At 40.2% G+C, this 26,222-nt stretch overlaps 1 protein-coding gene and 1 pseudogene across 2 annotated transcripts; both read right to left on the bottom strand.

The window, feature by feature from the left end:
- Window positions 1-212: 212 nt before the first annotated feature.
- On the bottom strand, window positions 213-1,206 carry LOC308090016 (tripartite motif-containing protein 16-like; annotated as a pseudogene). The gene has a single exon. The product of its transcript is annotated as a tripartite motif-containing protein 16-like (transcript).
- Window positions 1,207-3,734: 2,528 nt separating this feature from the next.
- LOC308089670 (tripartite motif-containing protein 16-like) lies at window positions 3,735-6,207 on the bottom strand. The gene has a single exon (XM_080434527.1). The coding sequence runs from the start codon at window positions 6,181-6,183 to the stop codon at window positions 4,510-4,512; it is 1,674 nt and encodes a 557-aa protein (XP_080290653.1). The 5' UTR covers window positions 6,184-6,207; the 3' UTR covers window positions 3,735-4,509.
- Window positions 6,208-26,222: the final 20,015 nt, after the last annotated feature.

Below are 26,222 nucleotides of genomic sequence, written 5' to 3'. Positions count from 1 at the left end.
AATATTTGTATACATTGTATTCATATGAAATGGGACATTCTGCATAATGAGTAGGCTACTTTCTACTTTTAGTACTTTAAGTACATTTTGATACCAATACTTTTGTACTTTTAGTCAAGTACATTTTGAAATCCGGACTTTTACTTAAGAGTATTTCTACATTGCAGTATTGATACTTTTACTTGAGTAAAAAAGGCGAGTACTCTTTCCACCACTGTCTACTTGAGGTCACACAACTCAGCAGTGGCTGCAATTATCAGATGAAGTCCAGCGTGGAGGCTGTGGGTGAACGTGGTGTGGACCGTGTGGAGGAGAGTCATGGTGTCAGACACGTTGTAGAAGGACAGAGTACCTGCACTGTGGTCCAGGTACACTCCTACTCTGGACGACGCAGGGACTGGAAGTTCAGTTGGAATGTCTCTGTGTCTGAATTCAGTGCGGTGTTTGCCATAACACCATAAAGACCACGATCTATCATTGCATCCAAATACACTTGCATTACCAGTTCCTTTTTTGCTGATATCTTTATATGAAACTGCTATAGCAACAAAGAATCCATTCCACTCCACCTCCCAGTAACAGCGTCCAGTTAGACCCTCTACTCAGAACCTGAGGATGTTTAGTGAATCTCTCTGGGTGATAACGATACGATTGTCATTTGGGCACCATCTCTGTTACTTTTCTGTTCCCTTTAGACAGAGACAGGTCTGGATGAGCTGTGTTTGGATCCAGTGTGATTGGACGTGCATATTGTAAGAACTCGGCTCTGGTCTTGGGTCCCGGTGGTGTTGACAGTGGAACTTCAACGCTGTTCGCTGTCTCTGAGAGTTCTCTCTGTCTCTCGGTCCGTTCTGCTGTAGCTGAGATTATATTTTGACCTTTGTGTCCTTCCACGGAGCACAGAGAACAGATACACTGCTGATCGGTACGACAGAAAAAAATCCTCACCTTGTGGTGACGAGGGCAGATGTTCTCCTCAAGCTCGGGGGAGGCGTTGACCAGCTTGTGTTTCTTAAAGGCAGGAGACTGATAGTGAGGCTGGATGTGAGCGTCGCAGTAAGACAGCTGACACTGAAGGCAAGTCTTCACAGCTTTTAGTTTTCTTCCAGTGCAGAAATCACAGGCCACATCTCCAGGTCCAGCGTAGTAGCAGTGATCAGGAGGAACATCTTGGAGTCCTGTCTTCTTCAGGCTCTCCACGAACATGGTGTTTTTCTTCAGAACGGGTCTTCGGTTGAACGTCTGTCTGCATTGTGGACATCTGTATCTCCCTCTCTGATCATACTGGTTCCAGTATCCCTCGATACACCCACCGCAGTAGCTGTGTCCACAGGGAACAGTCACTGGATCCTTCACTAGATCCAGACAGATAGAACAGCACAACTGATCCTGATCCACTTGAACTCCTTGCTGCACCATTTTAGTACGACTGTCTGTCTGTCTGTCTGACTGACTGACTGATTGACTGGCTAACAGACAAGTTTAGTTAGTGTGGTTGCCCAGAATGGGCAACCAGACTATAGTACTCTACTGACTTTATAGATAAACTTTATTTCAGGCTGCTACTCCTCACACAGTTTTTTATTTTTTTCCCAATTTCGTGCCATATGTCAAAATGACCGGCTTCATCGGGAATCGTGCGCTTGTACTTTGCTAAGAGATTGGTTACATAGTTTTATTGATATTGATTTATTAGTGCATTAAATGTCCCCATCCACTTTAATGGGAAAATGAAAAAAATCAAATTCAAGTATTTTTTTCTCAAAACCCGTAAGCGCTAGAGTTACAAGACTTTAAGGGGAGGTTTATAATATTGTTTGAAATTATTGAAATAAAAATTATATCATTGGGCCTCATGGTGGCGCTATAACAGCCCCCTTTACGTTTTGGCCTATAACTCTTGAACCGTAGGTCGTAGAATAGAAATCTTTTTTTCCCCTAGATTCCTTGGGTCATGACTTAACTCCCCATATAGGCCACGCCCATTTGCGTCAGGATAGATTTTCCGCCATTTTGAATTTTCTTCAAAACACACTTTTAGCTCCTCCTCCCACATATTTTGGTACACATGATCTCTGGACCCATGCGATAATCTGGAGCGAAACAGAATTTTGATAGTCCATACCGTTCGTCCGTAAATGGCTTCCAAAGTTAGTGGAAGGGGCCCGTTTTACAAAAAAGGCCACAAATCACGAACGAAACGTCCAGTCAATCCCAAATTTGAATCACATGTCAAGGGTGGTTTACTCAACAAATCTCCAAAAGCATTTCCACTTTGATCCATAGGGGGCGCCACAAATGCTCAAAATGTAACCGTTTGATGCAAAAACCTTATGTTGGGGGGATCAATCCTCTCAAAATGAAACGCAAGTGATCTCAGGAGTTATGTGACAATGTAATTGGCGCAGCCTCCGACGGTATTCCTCCCAGCGTATTCCTCGAGTCCCGGCGGCAGCGACCCGCGACTCGCGTCGGCGCAACCACACTCTGCAATTGCCCTGAATTGCGACGCGGCTAGTTAGGTTTCATTTCCTCAGAAGACACATGACATGGGGTGTGTGTGTGTGTGTGTGTGTGTGTGTGTGTGTGTGTGTGTGTGTGTGTGTGTGTGTGTGTGTGTGTGTGTGTGTGTGTGTGTGTGTGTGTGTGTGTGTGTGTGTGTGTGGTTTGGGTATGTTTCACCGTGAGTCACAGGTAGAATATGTTTTCACCCTGTGGAAATATGAGTCAGTAGTTCCATCTATAAAATATACCTCAATTAAAACTTTGATGAACAAAACACACTGAAACTGAACTGTAATACAAGGAAACAAATTTGAAAAATAAGAAAAGACAAACTGATACACACGCACATGCACGTGCAGTGCCCCGCACACACACACGCACGCAAGCACGCACGCATGCACGCACGCACGCACGCACGCACGCACGCACGCACGCACACACGCACGCACGCACACACGCACACACGCACACACACACACACACACACACACACACAAGAGGCCATCCCCATATTTCAATGGACCAATGGTAGCACACACCGATAAACTCCGCCCCTTGATAGACCCACACTGTAGCTGTGATCCACAGTCAGTTTGAAAGACAACCTGAGAGAGAGCAGAGCTCACAACAGCAGCAAAGAAAGAAAGAAAGAAAGACAGAAACAGAGCAGAGCTCACAACACCAGCAAAGAAAGAAAGAAAGAAAGAAAGAAAGAAAGAAAGAGACAGAGCTCACAACACCAGCAAAGAAAGAAAGAAAGAAAGAAAGAAAGAAAGAAAGAAAGAAAGAAAGAAATACAGAAAGACAGAAAGAAAGAAAGAAAGAAAGAAACAGAGCAGAGCTCACAACACGACAAAACATCAAACACTAGGTGTAAAGTAACTAATTACATTTACCAAAGTACTGTACTTGTAATGTGGCTATTTGAAAATAGCCGATCTACTAACTTAGAGTCGATCTGCTATTTTCAAAAGATTTTAATACATTTTATACGTATGACACCTTGTGAAACGGGACATTCTGCATAATTAGTACGTTTACTTTTGGTAAGTTAAGAATATTTTGATGCCAATACTTTTGTACTTTTACTCAAGTCAATTTTGATTTCCGGACCTCAGGTGCAGAGCTACAACACAGCTGTTATAGACTGAAACAATCCTACATCTAATGTGTAAATCAAATAACAACACAAATATAAAGTGAGCACAAACAAAGCCAGGTTTGCAGCACTTTAATAAAGCATAAACACCTAACAATAACCACAGTGTAAACCATAAACACCTAACAATAACCACAGTGTAAACCATAAACACCTAACAATAACCACAGTGTAAAGCACAAACATTTGTACATGAGCACACTAACACAAATATAATGTCATTGGGTATTGTATTACAGCGATATATAGTCTAGATGTGTATTATTTTATGCTTTCAACCAACTTTTATCAGTACTAGGTACTTATTTCATTCATAATTTCCCCAGCACACAAGAGGAGCAAAATAACCCCCACCTTTGTTTTTTTGATTGATTGAATATTTTATTAGGCAAAAAAAATTAAAACAGCACAGTTACATTTAAAATACTTTGTCTAACAGGTCCGTTCATAAAAGTCCTTGCGGACTTGTTTCCAATGAGGGCCTTCGTATTCAATTCATAGGCTGTATTGTAGAAGCAATGCACTCAGGGTGAGACTTTATATTTATTTAGTCTTTTTCTACAGATCAGCCAGCACTCCTATATTGAAAACCCCCCGTATTAAAACACGGTATAAAGAATATATTTAGTGTTTTAGCAATCTTATTTTTTTATGCCCAGTGTTATAATGATCGTTAATTTCAATATTTATTTTTAGGATCAATATTAATTATTCTATTGTTTGCTACGCAGCAAAGACACAGTACAGATAGCAGAGGTCAAATAAATCATTTGGTTGTCAACACAAAAGTCAACTTTTTGGAGGCTGAGAATGTTGACCTTTAGAGGAAAAAAATACATCAACATCTACTTGAGGTAACACAACTCAGCAGTGTTTCCGTCACACGATGAAAGCCAAAGTCCAGCATGGAGGTTGTGGGTGAACGTGGTCTGGACCGTGTGGAGGAGAGTCATGGAGTCACAGTCAGACACGCTGTAGAAGGACAGAGTACCTGCACTGTGGTCCAGGTACACTCCTACTCTGGAGGACACACAGCCTGGGATGGGAGTTTTAACGTCGCCGTGAATGAAAATATAACGTTGTTTGGTACACTGCAAAGACCACGACTTATCGTTGAATCCGAATGCACTTTGTGTCCCCGTTCTGCTGATATCTTGATATGAGACCGCTACGCTGACGTAGTTCCCACGCCACTCTACCTCCCAGTAACGGCGTCCAGTCAGACCGTCTCTACTCAGAACCTGACACGTTTCGGTGAATCTCTCTGGGTGACCGGGATATGATTGGTCTTCGGGCGTTCTTGCTACTTTTCTGTCCTCGTTAGACAGAGACAGGCATTGATATGCTGTGTTTGGATCCAGTGCGATTGGACATGAATATTGTAAGAAATCAGCTCTGGTCCTGGGCTCCGGTGATAGCGACAGTCTATTCAGTGTATCTGAGACGTTTGTCCCTGCCTCTTTAAGAACGTTCTCTAGTTTGTCTCTCATCTCGGACACGGCCACAGTCACGTCTTCAAAATATCTCAGAGGACGGACATTGCTGCTGACCGGGTGTGTAGATTCACTGATCGTTGAGAGGGAGGAGGTGTAATTGTGTAGAAAATGGATGTGATCCAATGAAAGCGAGAGCTGCCCCAGCTCAGCATGTCTCCTCCTCAGTTCAGTGACCTCCTGCTCCACACGCCTCCTCAGTTCATCAACACAACTCAATTCACGTTCCTGTTGCTCTCTGATCAGCTTCCTCACCTCAGACCGTCTCCTTTCAATGGAAGAGATGAGCTCAGCAAATATGGTGTCACTGTCCTCCACTGCTCTGTCAGCACAGTGGTTGATGGACTCCACCTCCTGGTGAAGCACCTTCACGTCTTTCCCTCTCTCCTGGATAATCTGCTGGATGTTCTGCTGACTCGTACAAAGTTCTCTCTGTCTCTCAGTCCGTTCTGCTGCAGCTGAGATTATATTGTGACCTTTGTGTTCTTCCACGGAGCACAGAGAACAGATACACTGCTGATCGGTACGACAGAAAAGCTTCCTCACCTCGTGGTGACGAGGGCAGATGTTCTCCCCAAGCTCGGGGGAGGCGTTGACGAGCTTGTGTTTCTTAAAGGCAGGAGACTGATAGTGAGGCTGGATGTGAGCGTCGCAGTAAGACACCTGACACTGAAGACAAGTCTTCACAGCTTTTCGTTTTCTTCCAGTGCAGAAATCACAGGCCACCTCTCCAGGTCCAGCGTAGCAGCAGTGATCAGGAGGAACATCTTGGAGTCCCGTCTTCTTCAGGCTCTCCACCACCTCAGCCAACATGGTGTTCTTCTTCAGAACGGGTCTTGGGTTGAACGTCTGTCTGCATTGTGGACAGCTGTATCTCCCTCTCTGATCATCCTGGTTCCAGTATCCCTCGATACACCTCCCGCAGTAGCTGTGTCCACAGGGAACAGTCACTGGATCCTTCAGTAGATCCAGACAGATAGAACAACACAACTGTTCCTGATCCAGATGAAGTCCTTGCTGCGCCATTTTAGTACAACTGTCTGACTGACTGACTGAGTAACAGAGTGAGTTTTGTTTCCTCAGAGATCAAATGACATGGGAGGTTCTTCCTGGTTGTGTGTGTGGATAGGAGGGGTGTTTTAAAGAGACAGAGTCTAGTTTGTCGTGATTCATCGGCAGAAAGTCCATTCACCCTGTTATGAGTCACACACACACACACACACACACACGCACACACACACGCACACGCACGCGCACGCGCACGCGCACACACACACACACACACACACACACACACACACACACACACACACACACACAGGATGTCAACGCCCTGCCATGCACATACAATACATGGAATGCCACAGGCATTAGGTTCAGACAGGCACACATAGGTGGAGTTTAGTGCAGTGGTGTAAGGTAACTAAGTACATTTACTCAAGTGCTGTACTTAAGTACACCTTTGAGGACTTTATACTTTACTGGACTACATCTCAAAGGCAAATATTGTACGTTTTATTCCACTAAAATTATTTTTAAACTTTAGTTACTTTGTAGATTTGATTATTGTTACAAAACATACATTAACCACTTCAGCCCTATTTAAACTTTGGCTATTTGAAAATAGCCAATCTACAAGCTCACAACGCGTCGCCAAGCAGCGCGTTGTGAGCTTGTAGATCTGCCATTTTCTCAAATATTTTAAATCAATTTTATACATGTGATAACTTGTGAAACAGGACATTCTGCGTAATGAGTACTTTTGCTTCTGGTACTCTAAGTATATTTTGACGCCAATACTTTTGTATTTTTACTCAAGTGGGGTTCGACGTCAGTAAGGGCATGCGGTCACAAAGGGGTTTCTAACGCCATATCAAATGGGTTCAGATCTCCTGAGGAGGCCGTCCGAAGCCTGTCCTGGACAGGGGTCTCCGGACGTAAAAAAACACATACAATACTCAAAGTAAAATTGTAATACCAGACATTTACTTGTAATAGAGTGTTTCTACATTGCAGTATTGATACTTTTACTTAAGTAAAACAATTTGATTACTTTTCCCACACTGGTTGGGTGGAGGTGTGTTTAGCAAGAGCTTTTGGGAGGGTATTTGGCAGGAGTCGCAAGATGAAGCTGTTATGAAGATTACCATGTAGGCATTTAGCAGACGCCCTTTATCCAGAGTGACTTACAATAAGCAAGTTAAACACATACATCAAATGCAGAGAGACAGTGTAGTGCCTCAGTAAACTAGGATCACAGGTAAACCAAGAACCTATAGCATCAGTCTAAACCACACACACACACACACACACACACACACACACACACACACACACACACACACACAGTGATCCATGAAAATAACTATTCTGTCCCTATCGGTTCACAACTCGGACGGCGCTGATTCGACTCATCAGAGCATCGGCCGGTCAACGCGGGCACTCGCGCCTGAAGGCGCGAGGGCGCGCCTCCTCGGCCTCAAGCTCTGCTGAGTCGGCGCGCCTCCGTCATGGACAATAACTATTATCACGTGACACGTGCGTGTGAACCATAGAGGTATAGGTGTGAACGCGTGTTCAGCGTTCCCCTAGCGTAGCTTCCTGGTTGCTACGTGGGGGGGTCGGGGGAACAACAACAGACAGGTCCGCGTCGCATCAAAGCCCCGCCTCGCCCCGAAGCCCCGTGCCTAAAAATGAGCGCTCTGTCTTCAATCGTCCTGGTTCTCCAATCGTACTGTGACATACAGTATAAAGCTTTTGAAACAAAGGGCAGCAACATGTCAAGATTTTGCAGTCAAAACCTTTGAGACAAATATAGCAATTTTAAAAGTGTGTTAGTTAGTATACACATAGAAGTAGTTTTTCATATGCATTTAAAGTAGTACACAAATAGCAGCAGTTTAAAAAACATATTTAAAGGTAGTTGCTCTGTTTGTTCAGGAGTTGTGTGTACTAAGATGAACAGGGTGCAGCAGATACTATGTGATTAGTAGACCTTTGGGTGTCATATGACTGACAGCTGATAGTGGAGGGGCGGGGCAGGAATTAACTGACATTCATTTCAGTGGGTGAGTCAGTGCCAGTGGTGGAAAAAAAGTACTCATGTTCTTTACTTAAGTAAAAGTATCAATACTACAATGTGAAAATACTCTGTTATAAGTAAAAGTCTGGAATTCAAAATTTACTTGATTAAAAGTACAAAAATATTGGTATCAAAATGTACTTAAAGTACCAAAAGTAGAAAGTACTCAGTTTTCACCATTTTTGTAAAACATCTTTTGAAAAAAGCAGATCTACAAGCTCGACGCATTGTGAGCTTATAGATCGGCTATTTTCAAATGGCCGAAATGTATATAGGGCTGAAGTGGTTAATGTATGTTTTTTAATAATACTCAAAATCTACAAAGTAACTAGTAACTCACGTTTTCAAATATTTGGAGTGGAGTAAAAGTACAATATTCGCCTCAGACATGTAGTGGAGTAGAAGTAAAAGTACTGACAATTGGATATACCCCAGTAAAGTAAAACAAAAATCCTCAAAATTGTACTTAAGTACAGCACTTGAGTAAATGTACTTAGTTACTTTACACCACTGGTCAGTGCTTGACTGTACCGTCATGTCTGAACTAAATCAATGCTTTACTGTTTTATACAACAGTGTCCCGGTACACTTTACACTGATAATGAAGAACGTCAGGCAGCAGGTTACAGTACAGTCATACATGATTAATACAAACATAATACACATGCAGTCATACAAGAACATTTAAGCAACTAAAGTCATAGTTCTCACACCATGGACTCAGGCCAATGGCAGCAGGCTGATAAGAAGAAAAAAAAAGCTTTTCTCCTCAAACAATGAATCAGCTGACCAAGCTGACATGAATCAGCTGACCAAGAAAAACTTTAAAGGGATAGTTCAACCCCCAAAAGTTTTTTTTCCCCATCGATTAGTCACCCCATGGACACTTGAATTCATGGATATACACTGTATATATTTTTTTGTCTCATTCCTAATAATTTGATGACCAGCAGCGGTTCCGGTATCTTTGTGTCTCCTACCGGAACCGCTGCCTACCGGTCCACTGGTCATGAAGTTATTGGCTTAGGAATGCAAAAAATAAATAAAATCAAGTCTCCATGGGGACTAATCGATAGAACTTTTCTTTTATGGGGGTGAACTATCTCTTTAAACTGGCCAGAGGAAACTGCTTAAGTCAAACCTGATGGCTTTGGTCTTTGCACCCACTCAGTGGCACTGAACAACATACAGTATAAGTGTATACAGGGTATCTACACAGTTCTAAAATTACAATTTAATTACTTTTAAGATCTTTTAAATACCAAAATGGCCAAATTGTCAAATATTACATAAGAAAGAGTCAAACATTGTGAAAATAGCCGATCTACAACGCCTCGCAGTGCGAGGCGTTGTTAGCTTGTAGATCGGCTATTTTTCACAATATTTATCTGTGTGCTTGTCAGGGTGGGGGTCCCCAGTTCATGTAGGATTATTTGGGGGATCGCAGCTTGAAACGTTTGGGAACCCTTGCTTTAATCCACTTTAGCCCTATTATGCATTATAAACAAATCTGGAGTAATAAAATAAAAAGGAACACAAATCTCTGCCACAAAATATTTTCAGATAGGTCCGCAATCAATTTGGGACCACTGTCCTGTACAACTTTCCCTCCTTCAGTTCCAGTGTTTCATTATATTTGCTGCCTTTCTTTCTTTCTTTCTTTGCTGCTGTTGTGAGCTCTGCTCTCTCTCAGATTTTCTTTCAAACTGACTGTGGTTCATAGCTACAGTGTGGGTCTATCAGGGGGCGGAGCTTATCGGTGTGTGCTGCCATTGGTCCGTTTAGATTTTGGGGACGGCCTCTAGATGTGCTTTCAGATGTGTGTCTTTTTCCTTTTTCTTATTTTTTTGGGTTGTATTACAGGATGAAAACATTTTCTACCAGCAAATCACAGTGAACTAGACACCCCCCTCCCGCCCTCAACCCAACACACACGAAACTGGGAAGTGCCTCCCCTGTCATGTGTTTTCTGAGGAAATGTTAGCCAGTGAGTCAGTCAGTTGTACTAAAATGGCGCAGCAAGGAGTTCAACTGGCTCAGGAGCAGTTGTGTTGTTCTATCTGTCTGGATCTACTGAAGGATCCAGTGACTGTTCCCTGTGGACACAGCTACTGCGGGAGGTGTATCGAGGGATACTGGAACCAGGATGATCAAAGAGGGAGATACAGCTGTCCACAATGCAGACAGACGTTCAACCCAAGACCCGTTCTGAAGAAGAACACCATGTTGGGGGCTAGGTTTTGACTTTTACAGGGGCCAGTTTCGAATTGCAGCCACCTAGGTACTCTTTCAAGTTGAATATTGTGTGCTGTGCTACACAAAAAAACAAAATATAGATCTCATATTTTTGCCCGTCAAAGTAGGGCGTTCATTTGCCAAACATAATAATAATAATGTTAATACTCCTTTCTTGTCTCTTTTGCTGGACAATATATAGAGGATGAAATGCATATTTGGTTAAATAATAAAAAGGTAATAATCATCAAAAATGAGAGTCAGTGACACTTTATTAGCAAGACTTTTATAATAGAGAGTGTCCCCCCAAAAGTAGATCGGCTATTTTCACTCTTTTAATTTCCTTTTTTTTTTTACAATAATAAAAAAGTTATGGTAGGTTAGGAATCAGCACTGATAGTGTGGCGGCGGGGCTCCTTTCACACTGTTTCACAAATCGCACATTTGGACTCTTGATAAAACATTTTCAGTGGTGAGATTTTATTTAGCTTTGATTCGTGCATTGATTAAAGTTAAGCACAAACACCTGGAAGACTGTAGAAGAAATACCACTTTGTGAATCAATCAAACCTCAAATGATGCAACTTTGTCTAATATACCGTACATTGTGAATGTAAATGTCAGCCTCTGTGATCATTGCCTGTTTTGTTGGGTGGCTGGAGAGAGGAAACATGTTGGCTTTGTACACATGGATTACAGTGGTCCTAGTGCTAATACCTGTATACCACCACCAGGTGGTGCTGCTACCTGAATACCACCAGAGGCAAAGGAGTAGAGCTCAGTAGGCTACTTCGTCCAGCACTGCAAGTATTTCCCTTCTTAGCTGGAGACCTACAATATGTGGGCCTCCAGCAAAATTCCATGTAGACGACCTCGTCTCCAAACTGAGACAAAAAATTTGTTTCCTTTTAAAGAAATAAATCACGCTTTCCCGTATCCAGTAAAAACAGAAACAAAAACTATTATTGAGGCCACTTTCCTCTCAGTCCGGGACCACGGTGACATTATTTATTGCTGCTCCATCACTTTTAAAGCGCCTCGACACCTTTATAGGTGGATTACTGGTGATAATGAATTTATGGAACCCACCACTGTGCACTTTATGAGAGCTCAGATTTATCCTCTCTGACTGAGAGGCAGGGTAATAAACACTGGTACCTGTTTTTATTTAAAGCCCAGTGGTGTAAAGTAACTAAGTACATTTACTCAAGTACTGTACTTCAGTACAATTGAGAGATATTTATACTTTACTGGAGTATTTCCAATTTTCAATACTTTTACTTCTACTCCACTACATCTCAGCGGCAAATATTATAGTTTTACTCCACTACAATTATTTGGAAACATTAGTTACTAGTTACTGTGTAGATTTTGATTATTATAACAAAACATACATCAACCACTTCAGACCTACTGTATAATACATTTTGGCCATTTGAAAATAGCCGATCTACAAGCTCACAATGTGTCACATTGTGAGCTTGTAGATCGGCTATTTTCAAAATAGAAATAAAGATGATGATGATGATGATGATGAATGCAGGTTGTGCATTATGCCATCAGGGCCGTGCACTTCCCAGCAGTGCACACCAGGAGGCACTGTCTACAAGCACATGGACACAGTTCACATTATTCCAGTTCACAGAGTCTTCAATTCGGTACAATTAGACAGTTTTAAATTGGCATTGATTATATGTTATTCTTGATTACATTGCTAATACAAATCATAGAAATATAGAATAATAACTCTTGATAAGTTATTGTTTTTATAATATATATACTTTTAACTATAGATAAGTAGACTCACCTCTTCAGACTCCACCTCAGCCCTTAACACTTGACCTATTCACCTATTTCCTAGGCTGTGTGTTTTCCACTTCCTGTCGATTTCATCCAATGAAATCCAATGAAACTGGTCAGATGACCAATGATATCCAATGAAATCGACAGGAAGTGGAAAACGCACAGCCTAGGAAACAGGTGAATAGCCTTGATGACCTTGCAAAGGTTAAAATGTCATTTAGATATTATGTAGACAGATCAGATGCCAGGTTCATGTGTAGACCTGGCATCCTATAGTGTGTACAGTTTAAATGTAGTTTAAAAAACAATAAAAGTTATATCATATATCTATGGTCCTAGATTACTATGTCTATGCATTTGATGTATTACCTTGTGTTGTCCTTGCTTACTGTAAATCTGTAAATCGCTCCAGATTAAGACTGTCTGCTAAATGCTTGAATTGTTTATTGTAAATGTTGGTACAAGTGAGTGTGTGTGTATGTGTGCTTTCGTGTGCGCACGTGCGTGGGGTGGGACAGACAGACAGACAGACAGACAGACAGACAGACAGAAATTTAGATATTAGGCTTACAGTAAGTGGAGAGACTCTGGTTGCTACTAGAGACGGTCATTTCAGTAATAATCACATGAAATTTATATTTCAGTGAACTTCCACAGAGCCATGTGTCTGTCCCCTCCTCCCCCACTAGATGATAACACACTCAATAACTGTATCCTAATGATGATAATTATTCCTCCACATGATAATAATAATTGCAGCTTTGCTGCGATGCCTTAGTGTAGCTGTCACTGTGAACCACCGGCCATAATGAACACTTTCATGGTTAGACTGGCTTTGCTTAATTCCCTGACAGTCTTTTTTACATAAGTAAAAGTAGCAATAACACAAGTTACACAACATAAAAAATACTGTAAAAGACCTGTATTTGATATTTTACGTCAGTGAAAGGCCAAAATAATTGGTATGAAAATATACATATTAACCACTTAAACCCCAGCATCTGTGTTCTGGGAAAACCTTCGCCGAATATAGCAGATCGACAAGCTCACATAAGTGAGCTAGCTTGTCGATCGGCTATTTTCAGCAAAGATATGTAGAGGGAAAACAGAAAAGACACTAGACTTACTTCGGCTATTCAAAGAAATAGCTTATCTACAGTACAAGCTTGCAACGCGTCGCAATGTGAGTACCTTAAACCCAATATGGTGGACCGGAGTTAACCGGCTTCAAAGTTAACTCTTTTACTCCCAGAGTATGTATGTTACAGGTACATTGGCATTCCAGGTAAATTGGAAAAGAAGCGCTTGTTTTCACCGCCCCCCAGGCAATTCTGTAGAACCAACGCTAGAGGGCAATGCAAGCCAGACATGAGTCCCACACACCACACACGCACGCATGCACATGCGCACAAACGTGCACGCACACACGCATGCGCGCACACGTAACCTGAGGTAACCTTTTTTGCCACAGGCACGCTGAAAATAGCATCTTTTGTCAAAAAAGCCATGCACGTCTTTCCCACCTCCCCAACTGGCCACAGAACATTTATATACATTATGATCGCTTGTAAGACCACTGTTCGTCGTCCAGAGATTTTTTTTAAAAACCGGAACTGTCACTCCCTTTGCTAGAGCCCCTGAAAACACTTTGTCTCGTCGATCCATCCATCCATCTTCAACCGCTTATCCGGAGTCGGGTCGCTTTGTCTCGTCGAATCCAGGGTAAAACAAATTAACTTGAGTTACAAGCATTGGCAGGAAAGATATAGACAGAAAGTGGATGGAGGCGGAATATTGCTCTATATTGTGATAGTAATCATTGCTATAGAGTGTTTGTTCAGTAACAGTGTTAAATAGCTCTATATTCTGATAGTACTCATTGCTATAGAGTGTTTGTTCAGTAAAATTAGTCTCCAAGTCTCTCCAGCTCTTTATTAAACAGAAAATGCATTTTCAGTGGTCTCTTCTGATTGGCTTAAATGTCACCTACCTGAATGTACTATATTGTGTTTACTAAAGAGCTGGAGAGACCCCTGTGACCGAACACACACTCTGTAGCAATGATTACTATCAGAATATAGTACTCTAACCTTTTTAACAAAAAAAACTAAAATCACTTACCCTGCCTTTAATTTACGAAACAAATACGGAAAAAAACACAGAAAGTTATAATACGGAGATTAGAGGGTTCCTGCCCGAAAGCAGCAAAATGTACTTAGTTATTTTCCAACAGAGTTTGATTGGTTTTGGTTAACCCATTAACACCGGGAACGCATCCACAAATGTCTTCTAAATCCTAACAGTTTTCTGAAAATGTATGCGACGTATGTTGCTAAAATATCAGTGGTGCTCAGACTGTCAAGTCAATGTCAAGGACCCCCAAAATGATATGTATTTGGCTGCGGACCCCCATCTCAATATATGTTGTTCCAGGGACCCCCCCCCCCAGAAGCAAAGATTTGAGTTACAAATGTTCGCTTTAAAATATATTATATATTCAAAGATTTGCACACATGTTCAAGGTTTTTGAACTCTGCACTCGGTGACGCGCTATGAGCGTGTAGATCTGCTATTTTTGAATAGCCAAAGAAATCTTAAAATGACACACAGATGCGTTCCCGGACTGAAAGAGTTAATTCCCTGACAGAGTGCACTCGTCTCTCGTGCTGTTTTACGTCTTCGGCGGCAGTAATCCCCTATGGCAGATTGAAGTCGGCGCTTCCCCCCCAAAAAACAAAAGACTTTGTGTTGCTTTTCACTGACATAGTGAGGGCTTGTTGGGATTTTTAGCACCCGTTTTGAACGGATTGAGTGTATTTTAGTGAAGCAACTAGTATTGATTGGGGGCCCCATTTTTTGCCAGTTTCCTTACCCCTTATCTATGGGCTCAATTTAGTGCCAATATTATGTTGTACTTGTAAAAAGATTTTGCATTTGTAAACACATTTTGTATTTGTAAAAAAAATATTTGTATTCGTAAAAGTAATTTGTACTCGTAAAAAAATATTTGTATTCGTAAATAAAATATTTGTATTCGTAAAAAAAAGATTTGTATTCGTAAAAAAAAGTTTTGTATTTGTAAGCAAAATATTTGTATTCGTAAGATAAAAATGTGTCCATAAAAAAAATATTTTAAACTTTTTTTTTTTTTTTTTGTGTTTGTAACATGTGTTAAACATGTTGTAATTGTAGAATTATATTTACAATGAACATTGTGACCAGAAAAAAACAACAGTTTGCTCGCTCGAAGATCTGTTCTACGGATTGCAAAACTTTTGGCAATTTTTGGCACTCTGCACTTCCGGGTATGAGCCAATCACGTGAGGCCTTTTCCACTACCCAATCATAAAGCTCCATAGGTCTCCATGGCAACATGGCAAACGGGGTTGCCATGTTGCAACCCCAAGAGTTTTAGCTGCAACATAATTCCATTGCTCAGGAAATAAACAACGGATTACAATAATATAACATTCCCTATAATCAGTAACATGTAGGTGATACCTATGTCTATCAAATATGGTTTTATTGAAAGGTAATCAAAGGCTAGATCGAGTTTAGAAAGCAAACAGGTAATGTCAGGGGGCCTCAGTGCGGCTGCAGAGTTTGATTGAGTGTGAGACTAGGACACTCATTATCCCACATGCCATATGTCAAAATGACCGGCTTCACCGGGAATCGTGCGTGTGTATTTTGCTAAGAGATTGGTTACATAGTTTAATTGATATTAATTTATTAGTGCATTAAATTTCCCCATCCACTTTAATGGGAAAATGAAAAAAGTATTTTTTTTCTCAGAAACTGTAAGGGCTAGAGTTACAAGGCTTGGAGGGGAGGTTCATAATTTAGTCCGAAATTATCCAAAAACAAAAGTACACCAGTCGGCCTCATGGTGGCGCTATAAAAGCCCCCTTTACGTTTTGGCCTATAACTTTTGAACCGTAGGTCGTCAAATAAAAATCTTTTTTTCCCTAGATTCCTTGGGTCATGACACAACTCCCCGTATAGGCCACGCCCATTTGCGTCAGGATCGATTTTCCGCCATTGTTACGGTCAGCCGTATTTGTATTTATTATTATATATTTGTATTTGGTTTATTTAGGTATAATTATGATGCTTTGGAATATTGTGGGATTATTTGTGGCTTGTATTATATTGTTGTTTTTCTATGTTCCATATAAGGTCATGAGTGGTGGTGGAAGCTGTGAGTCTTGAGTCTGGGTGTGGTGCTGGTATGAGTGAGTGATTGACTTCCAGCTGTCCAGATTGACAGGTCCAGCCTCTGGCCCTGTTCCCCTGCTCCCATTCGTTGTCCCTTTGTCTCCGCCCAAGCCAGGGTTGGCTGTTCTCTGAAGCTCACCTACAAAAGCTCATTCTGTCCTGACTGTCATGGGGACTGGTCGCTCTCATTTGAAAGAGCAAGCAGAGATTCAATCCCTCTGTCTCCCCGAACCCATGTAGCCTGTTTGTTTGTTCCTTTGTCCTTCAGTTACTTTGTTTGATCTTTAGTTATCTTATAGTTAAACCTGTTGTTTTCTGACCCGTATTATTGAGTTAGTTACTTTGTATATATCTGCCTATTTCATTCATCATTGTATTAATCTGTTCACTTGCCTTGTAGGGGTGTTTGGTCTTTTTATTTGGTTTAACCACTTCCTTGTTTCTGTTGATTCTTTAGTTAGGAAAGTAAGTTTAGTATTGTATATTTTTCTTTTGTTAGGTTTAGGTTAGGGGGTAATTTTCTTTATTAGGTAGACATTTTGCAAATGTAAACCGACACCCTGAAGTTTTTGGCACTTATGAAAAAAAGACAAAAAGAGCTTGAAATCTCTGCACAAAAAGAGGAAAAAAAAATCAATTCATTTTTTAAAGCGACTTTGTCCTCCATTATTATGTCACCTCCCCTACCCTAGACAGGGGGTCGTAACAGCCATTTTGAATTTTCTTCAAAACACACTTTTAGCTCCTCCTCCCACATATTTTGTCCAAATTTCACAAAAATCAGTGCTCTTGATCTCTGGACCCATACGATAAACACCTCCAAACGGAATTTCATTCAATAAATGACTTCCAAAATTAGCGGGAGGGATTTTTACAAAAAAGGCCAAAACTCACGAACGAAACGTCCGGTCAATCCCAAATTTGAATCACATGTCAAGGGTAGTTTACTCAACAAATCCCTAAAAGCATTCCCACTTTGATCCATAGGGGGCACCACAAATGCACAAAATGTAACCGTTTGATGCAAAAACATGATTATTTTTGGACCAATCCACTCCATTTAAGCTGCACATGATCTCTGATGACATGTGACAATGTAATTGGCTTGCACAATTAGTGGGAGGGGCCTACAAAAAATTTAAAAGCCTGTGACTTAATTTGGACTAATAAATATTTTTTATTTTATCATTCAAAAACTTTTATTATTTAATTGATATTTATTGTTAATTAAATCTATTAAAAGATTGTTTAGGAGATATTTGACAGTTCCTGGGAGGATTCTACCTGGCTTTTGTTGTGTATTAATATAATAATAATGATAATTTCTCTACACTTCTAATAGCCTACATGACTCATATATGCTATTTAATGGTAATAGAAGAAATATGCCTACATATATGAGACACACAGGGCTAAATGCGTATTTGATGTGGCCTGTGTCAAATACATAAATGTATGTGATTCCCTCCAACACACATATATACAGTATCTAATAATAATAATAATAAAATAATAAAGCATCACTCTTGCACTCTTAAATGGTAATAATAAATGTTCTGCATTGAAAATTACAAGCTGATGAACATGTGCTCTCTATTATTCTAGTCTCACTCTGCAGCCGCACTGAGGCGCCCGGACATTACGGACAAAATATGTGGGAGGAGGAGCTAAAAGTGTGTTTTGAAGAAAATTCAAAATGGCGGAAAATCGATCCTGACGCAAATGGGCGTGGCCTATATGGGGAGTTGCCTCATGACCCAAGGAATCTAGGGAAAAAAGATTTTTATTGTACGACCTACGGTTCAAAAGTTAAAGGCCAAAACGTAAAGGGGGCTTTTATAGCGCCACCATGAGGCCGACTGGTGTACTTTTGTTTTTGGATAATTTCTGACTAAATTATGAACCTCCCCTCCAAGTCTTGTAACTCTAGCCCTTACAGTTTCTGAGAAAAAAATACTTGAAATCGAGTTTTTTCATTTTCCCATTAAAGTGGATGGGGAAATTTAATGCACTAATAAATTAATATCAATTAAACTATGTAACCAATCTCTTAGCAAAATACACGCGCACGATTCCCGGTGAAGCCGGTCATTTTGACATGGGGATAATGAGTGTCCTAGTCTCACACTCAATCAAACTCTGCAGCCGCACTGAGGCCCCCTGACATTACCTGTTTGCTTTCTAAACTCGATCTAGCCTTTGATTGCCTTTCAATAAAACCATATTTGATAGACATAGGTATCACCTACATGTTACTGATTATAGGGAATGTTATATTATTGTAATCCGTTGTTTATTTCCTGAGCAATTGAATTATGTTGCAGCTAAAACTCTTGGGGTTGCAACATGGCAACCCCGTTTGCCATGTTGCCATGGAGACCTATGGAGCTTTATGATTGGGTAGTGGAAAAGGCCTCACGTGATTGGCTCATACCCGGAAGTGCAGAGTGCCAAAAATAAAGTTTTGCAATCCGTAGAACAGATCTTCGAGCGAGCAAACTGTTGTTTTTTTCTGGTCACAATGTTCATCGTAAATATAATTCTACAGTTACAACATGTTTAACACATGTTACAAACACACAAAAAAATATATATAGCAAAAAAGTTTAAAAGATTTTTTTTATGGACACATTTTTATCTTACGAATACAAATATTTTGCTTACAAATACAAAACTTTTTTTTACTAATACAAATATTTTTTTTACAAATACAAAATTTGTTTACAAATACAAAATCTTTTTACAATTACAACATAATATTGGCACTAAATTGAGCCCATACTTATCCCTAAACGTCTTTGCCATGTTTTACTATCTTTAAAAACATTTTCAAATAGTTCAACTAGGCGAGCTATATCGACGCGTTGTGAGCTTGTAGATTGTCTATTTGAACTATTTGAAAATGTTTTTAAAAATTGTAAAAAATGGCAAAGACGTTTAGGGATAATGGGTAAGGCACCGGCGAAAATAGGGCCCACCGTCTTTTTTTCTCTTTTGGATAAATCCCCGTCAGGGGTTTGTGAAGATTAGGGCTGTCACGATTATGACATTTTACTTGACGATTCATTGTCACACAAATAGTTGCGATTAACGATTTAATCGTGTTTCTGTCCTTGAACATTATTGGAACATTATGAATGAAGATGACATTTCTTGGCTTTTATAGCCTTCGCAAAACAAAAGCACAGGGCAGATATGACAAATAACACATATGTAATTACTGTATATACTTGAAAATAAACATTAATAGTGGAAATTGCCACGCTCAAACCATCTCGACCTCATCCCCAAAACCTTCTAACCTGGGCTGATCTACTTATGTAGTCATTTCTGATCCTGTCCTTCCTCGTCACTCACTCCCAATGAGAATCGTAGCATCTTCCGTTATGCCACCTCCTCCTGTCTTTTCCTCAGTTCCACTGTTACTTATACATCTTCCCCTCCCACTCCCTTCTGTCACAAATCACTCCCGACACTTTCCTCCGTCTGAAAAAACAGTGGGGGAGTCATTTATTCTGTGGGGGTAGAAGACTTGTCTAGGCCCAGTTGCAAATTGCAGACATGCAGGTGCTCTTTTATGGCGGTTTAGAAGCACGGCCGTGTTTAAGCACAGGCAATGTAGGCAAATGCCTATGTCCTGTCGGGGTGGGGGGGCAAAAAAATAAATAAAAGAAAGAACAATCTACACTTCTTGGAGTACAGAATTAACCGAATTAACCGAATCAATGTAAAAAAACACCCCAAAAAGTAACAAACCCGGTAAAAACCCGAAGCGCGCACGCACACTCACACGCACGGAACATTTGCACGCGCCCCGAGGACGCCCCCCGAAAGGACGCGGGGGGGGGGGGGGGGGGGGGGCGAAAATTGGCCTTTGCCTAGGGCCCATTCGGACATTAACGCGGCCCAAATTAGAAGGAGTCTCACGTGTTGATGTCTGGTGGTAGGACATTACACATGTTGGTGGCATAATAGTGGAATGAACCTAGCAACCTAGCAACTATCCTAGCAACTATTTATTGTCTGCTTGGCGACTATGCTATCCATTACCTTTTCAAATAACTGAGTAATTGAGAAGCGTTTCTTTTACGAATTGACGTGAAATATTATTTTCTACACTAATTGACTAAACAATTATGGTAAATCAGGTGTGCGCGCGTGTGTGCGTGTATAGGTTCAAAAAGCAGGTTTGTGTTCAGTGCTGATAGTTTAGTTCTAAACATGTAACACGTCTATATATGCTTTGTCCTGTCGGGGTCAGAGGTCAACTGTTTCACCCTCATTGGCTACACTGCAACACTATTACATCATTATTGTCTCTCAGTATTCTAAAAGCTGTTCCTTTAACCCGTTAAGACCTGAAACGCCTTCTAAATCAGTAGTGCTTCAATTGTGCCAAGGATCTTTTTAAACACGTCCCATGCCGTTACGCCTGTGAGAATGCGTTGTCCTCTCCTCTCTCCGCCTCTCCTCTCCTCATTTCTCCTCTCCTCTCCTCTCCTCATTTCTCCTCATTTCTCCTCTCCTCTCCTCATTTCTCCTCTCCTCCCCTCTCCTCTCATCTAATTTCTCCTCATTTATCTTCTCCTCTACTCATTTATCCTCTCCTCTACTCATTTATCATCTCCTCTTCTCTTGTCCTCTCATCTCCTCTCATTTCTCCTCTTCTCTTCTCTTCTCTTCTCATTCATTTTCTCTCCTCTCCTCTAAATACATGCAGTGTATCATTAAACCACATGGCCTACATCACCATTGCATCACGGTCAACAAAAAAAACATACAAATCATGTCGTTCCCCCTCATTATTTCTGTTCATTTCAGTGTCCCGCTCTTCTTCTTCTTTCTTTTTGTTCCTCCCTGTCGTCTTTGGTGAAAAATGACTCCATGTCCCATCATGCCTCAGGGCTTTCCCTCCTCCTCCTCTGGAGGTTTGGACCAGTGGGAGCAGCTAGCCTAGCGGAGGCTAATGGCCCGCTAACTCTTAATCACGCCAGTCTGTCTGGGGCTTTAATTGCCTTGGCTGTGTTCCCATCAGGCCATCTGTCTCTGCCCCCCCTCCCCCCCCCCCCCCCCCCCCCACCATGGGTAATGAGCTGTCTCACACTCCACCAGTGGTGTAAAGTAACTAAGTATATTAAGTACTAGCCTACTTACTGTAAGTACAATTTTGAGGATTTTTTTTTTTAACTTCACTGGAGTATTTCCTATAGTTTTACACTCCACTACATCTCAGGGTCAGATATTGTACTTTTACTCCACTACAATTATTTGAAAACTTTAGTTACTAGTTATTTTGTAGATTTTGATTAACTCTTTCAGTGCCATGCTTATTTATGGAATTTTGGTTCTGAGTGCCACAACCAAAATTAATTGTAAAAAAAAAAGTGCTTAGGAGCCGAGATACAGCCTTTTTCAGTAAAAAGTTAAACAAGAAGTGAATGGAGCAGCAAATCTTCAAATCATCATATCTTGGGTTCTGAACATACGTTTTTTATGACGTATTTGACGTATTGTGGCACACGGGGCGTCAGGCCTCATGACGTAATTTGACGTATTGTGGCACTGAAAGAGTTGTTAATACTAACACACTATTAACCACTTCAGCCCCATATACATTTTGGCCATTTAAAAATAGCAGATCTACAATGTGTCGCGATGCATTGTGAGCTTGTAGATCTGCCATTTTCAAAAGATTTGTATACATTTGAAAACTTGTGAAATTAGACATTCTGCATAATGAGTACTTTCAACTTTTGGTACTTTAAGTACATTTTGATACCGATACTTTTGTACTTTTACTCAAGTAAATTGAGTGGGGGGAATAAAAGGCACATGTTGACTTTTCAGTGATCTCCGCATTAGCGAATGCGGAAATCCAGTTCTCAGCGTTTTTGACGATCCGACAGCAAAACTGTCAAAACGACGGGGTAGCGCCGACTTTTTTTTTTTGGCTCACTTCCAGGCTCATCTTGGTGTTTGGTCAAAATTGTCCCAAAAAGTCAAAATATGCCTTTTTTTTTGGGTGAGACAGCGTTGTTTGAATACAAGACCTTTCTAACAGAGTATTTCTACATTGTAGTATTGCTAGTTTTACTCAAGAAAAAAACGCTTTAGCCTACTACACTACAATTATTTGAAAATGTTAGTTACTAGCTACTTACAGATATAAATTATTATATTATAAAACATACAATAACCACTTCAGCCCTATTTTATACCTAGGCTATTTGAAAATAGCCGATCTACAAGCTTCACGCGTTGTGAGCTTGTAGATCGGCTATTTTCAAACATTTTAGTACTTTTACTTTTGATGGCAATACTTTTGTACTTTTATGAAAGTAACATTTTGAACACAGGCCTCTTACTTGTAACAGAGTATTTCTACATTGTGATATTGATACAGAGAGAGCGAGAGAGAGAGAGAGAGAGAGAGAGAGAGAGAGAGAGAGAGAGAGAGAGAGAGAGAGAGAGAGAGAGAGAGAGAGAGAGAGAGAGAGAGGCACTACAGACAACAGGAGCTCAATAACATGATAAGGAAATAAAAGGAGACGATAAGAAGCATGTATAAAAGACAATAAGAGCTGAGACACAGGGTACAGAGGGAGCTCCTCTGACCTTGTGTGTGTGTGTGTGGGGGGGGGGGGGGGGGGGGGGGTGCTATGCTGCCACCAACATGTGGAATGCCCTTCCAACAGCCATTAAAGGTTCATGTCATCACTTCCAATTTGACTTGTTTAATCATCCTGTCTGAGTTCTCTCTCCTGATTGGATAAAATGTCCTGACCTGAAAATGCAAGAGCTGGAGAGACATGGGGACTCCTGTTACTAAATAAGAACTTTAGCAATGAGTTCTATCATAATATAGAGCTATTTAGGACTTACCCTACCTTTACATAAAATAGTTGTAATGCTTTGCATTTGTATGTGACTTTGTTATGGTCTAAACTAAAGGTAGAGTATGACAGGAGATAGGCGGCCCTAAAGGTATTTTTATCATCTTCAAATATGGCCCCTTTTGAAAAAAACGTGGACACCCCTGCTTTAAACCTTTAAAACCTAAAAAAAAACACTCTCCAGACTTTGTCTCCTGGGACCGTCTGAAAGTGCTTTGTGATGTGGACAAGTGCACTCACTTATCTCAGCACTGACGTGAACATTCACGCATGCACGTGTGCACACACACCCACCCACGAAAGCCACACACACACACACACACACACACGCACGCACGCACGCACGCACGCACGCACGCACGCACGCACGCACGCACACACACACACACACACACACACACACACACACACACACACACACACACACACACACACACACACACACACACACACACACACACACACACACACACTTACTTTGTCTCTCCCTAGAGGAAAACATGGAGAGACAGCATCATCATTCACGGGCCTGTGCACTGCTCACAAAACTCCAAACTACGTCTGTGTATAAATAGAACCAAATACCTTAACGGGTCCATTTGGTTCCATCAGAGTAACAAACGGATACAATTCTTCAGTGTTCATTTTTAAGGGCAGACATATAGATATAACATGTTCATGAGAAGCTAATAATACAAAAGAAAATGTGATTCTTTTTTAGCGCGCCGCGTGCCGCACTATGAGCTTGTAGATCTTATATTTTTGAGAGACATTTTTTTGTGAAAATGTGTGTGAATCTTTGAATATATATATATATATATATATATATATATATATATATATATATATATATATATATATATATATATATATATATACACATGTTTAACTAAAATTGTTGATTCTGCATTCTGTCCCTGGAACAAAATATTTTGAGATGGGGGGTCCACGGCCAAATGCATGTCATTTTGGGTGGTCCTTGACATTAAATAAGTTTGAGAACCACTGATATTATAGAAACATACTTTTTTTTTTTTTTTTTTTTTTAACTGTTAGCCAAAATAATAATAAAAAAATACAAAGATGCGTTCCTGGATTGAATGGGTTAAAAGAGTAGTTCACCCACAAAATGACTTATTTTCTATCAATTGCACACCCCATGAAGCCTTGAATTCATGGAGAGTTTTTTTTTTTTTTTTGTCGCATTCCTGAGCCAATAATTTGATGACCGGCGGAAAGATGCTAATGTATCCAGTAGGAGACACAAAAGAGTCATTTTGTGTACTTGCAGCTGCGGGATTAACCCTGTAAGACCCGGATATATTTGTACTTGCAAAAAAAAATTCAAAACCTTTCAGATGGTCTTGTAGGAGTATTTTGAAGAGGAAAATATAATGTTTTAAAAAAAAAAATGTTTTGGTAAGTTTTTATGCAAATGTTGACATTTAGCAACGTTGGGTCCATCAGGTAGCAAAATTTCCTATAGGCCATTTTTATGGATAACATGGCAAAGGCCATTTTTATGGATAACATGGCAAATGTGTAATTACTTCACTAAAACAACTTAATGATTCATTTATATGGTTTATTATTTGGCCTCAGATCAATTATGAATAATATTTGGCCTCAGAACAGTATACATTATGAATAATAACACCAATAAGCCATATTTTTAAATCAATTTTATTAAAAGAACAACAAAATAAAAATCAGTACAATATATGTAGTAAAGAAACCTAATAACCTAAACCATTGTCAGTGATCACACAGTCCTCTTCATCTGACTCTTCATCAGTCTCATTGATGTCTATGTCAACATCACTCTCTCCGTTCATCACGATATCCAGAACATCCCTTGCTGTGAAGCGAGGCCCTTTCTGTTGTTGTGGCATTCTGAAATGAAATAAAGACATACCATTAGTACATTTAGTACTGCTAAGTTCTTACACATCACTGCTCACAACATTTCACAAGTCATACAATACTGTCTGGCCAACCTATTGTTTGATGATGATTGCCCCTAAGTGGTCATCATCTTTACATTGCCCCTAAGTACCACCACCCCTCGAATGAATAATGAACAACCCCCACAACCCCCCAAAAATTACCACATTGGTCCCACTGTCCTTGTAGTATTGAAAGAAAATTAAACATACTGAGAAATAACAAGGGAATATATTGGTTAAACTATGGTTGAATATGTATTGTTTAGGGGGAAAGAGAAACTTTGGGTGGACATTTTCTGAGGCTTACAGCTCAATATATATATATATATATATATATATATATATATATATAGTAATGCAAAGTGGGGGAAATACACATATAACTGTTTAAATATATTGTGAAAACTATATATAAGGCTGAACAGTAGCAGGTGTACATTAGGCCTACCCTTGTATTTTTTGCAACCAAGAGGGCCCAACGTTGACCAAAAGCAACAAGTATGAATCATGATCTAATTTAAATTTGGGACATATATTTCACAATAATAGCATATGTACATGTTCTAGACATTGTAATGTTCACCAAAACAAATATTACAGGCATATTACTTACGTTTTTGTGAGGAATATCTTCCAGAGAAAAAAGAGATCTGTTCCAACAGAGATTTTTCAAGTTGTGATGATTCCCCGCTCTGTGGGGGGTATTTATATGCAAATATCCTGGCCAATGGCATTGTAAGACTAAACAATAGGACCCAATGAGGATTTAGAGGTGAAAAAATAACAGAAAAACAAATTATTTAAACTCCTTTCTTTATAAAATACTAGTGACTATAATAATAGTGACTATGACATCAAAGTCAAGGGGCCAATACCAGATTACTTTTC

The sequence above is a fragment of the Gymnoscopelus braueri genome, assembly GCF_963280865.1.
Source record: "Gymnoscopelus braueri genome assembly, chromosome: 8".
Lineage (NCBI taxonomy): Eukaryota > Metazoa > Chordata > Actinopteri > Myctophiformes > Myctophidae > Gymnoscopelus > Gymnoscopelus braueri.
The sequence above is the reverse complement of the archived record's forward strand: the minus strand, read 5'-3'. Positions and strand labels throughout refer to the sequence as shown.

Coding starts and splice junctions, on each gene's coding strand:
- LOC308089670 (XM_080434527.1), bottom strand. CDS start 6,183: ATGGCGCAGCAAGGACTTCATCTGGATCAGGAACAGTTGTGTTGTTCT.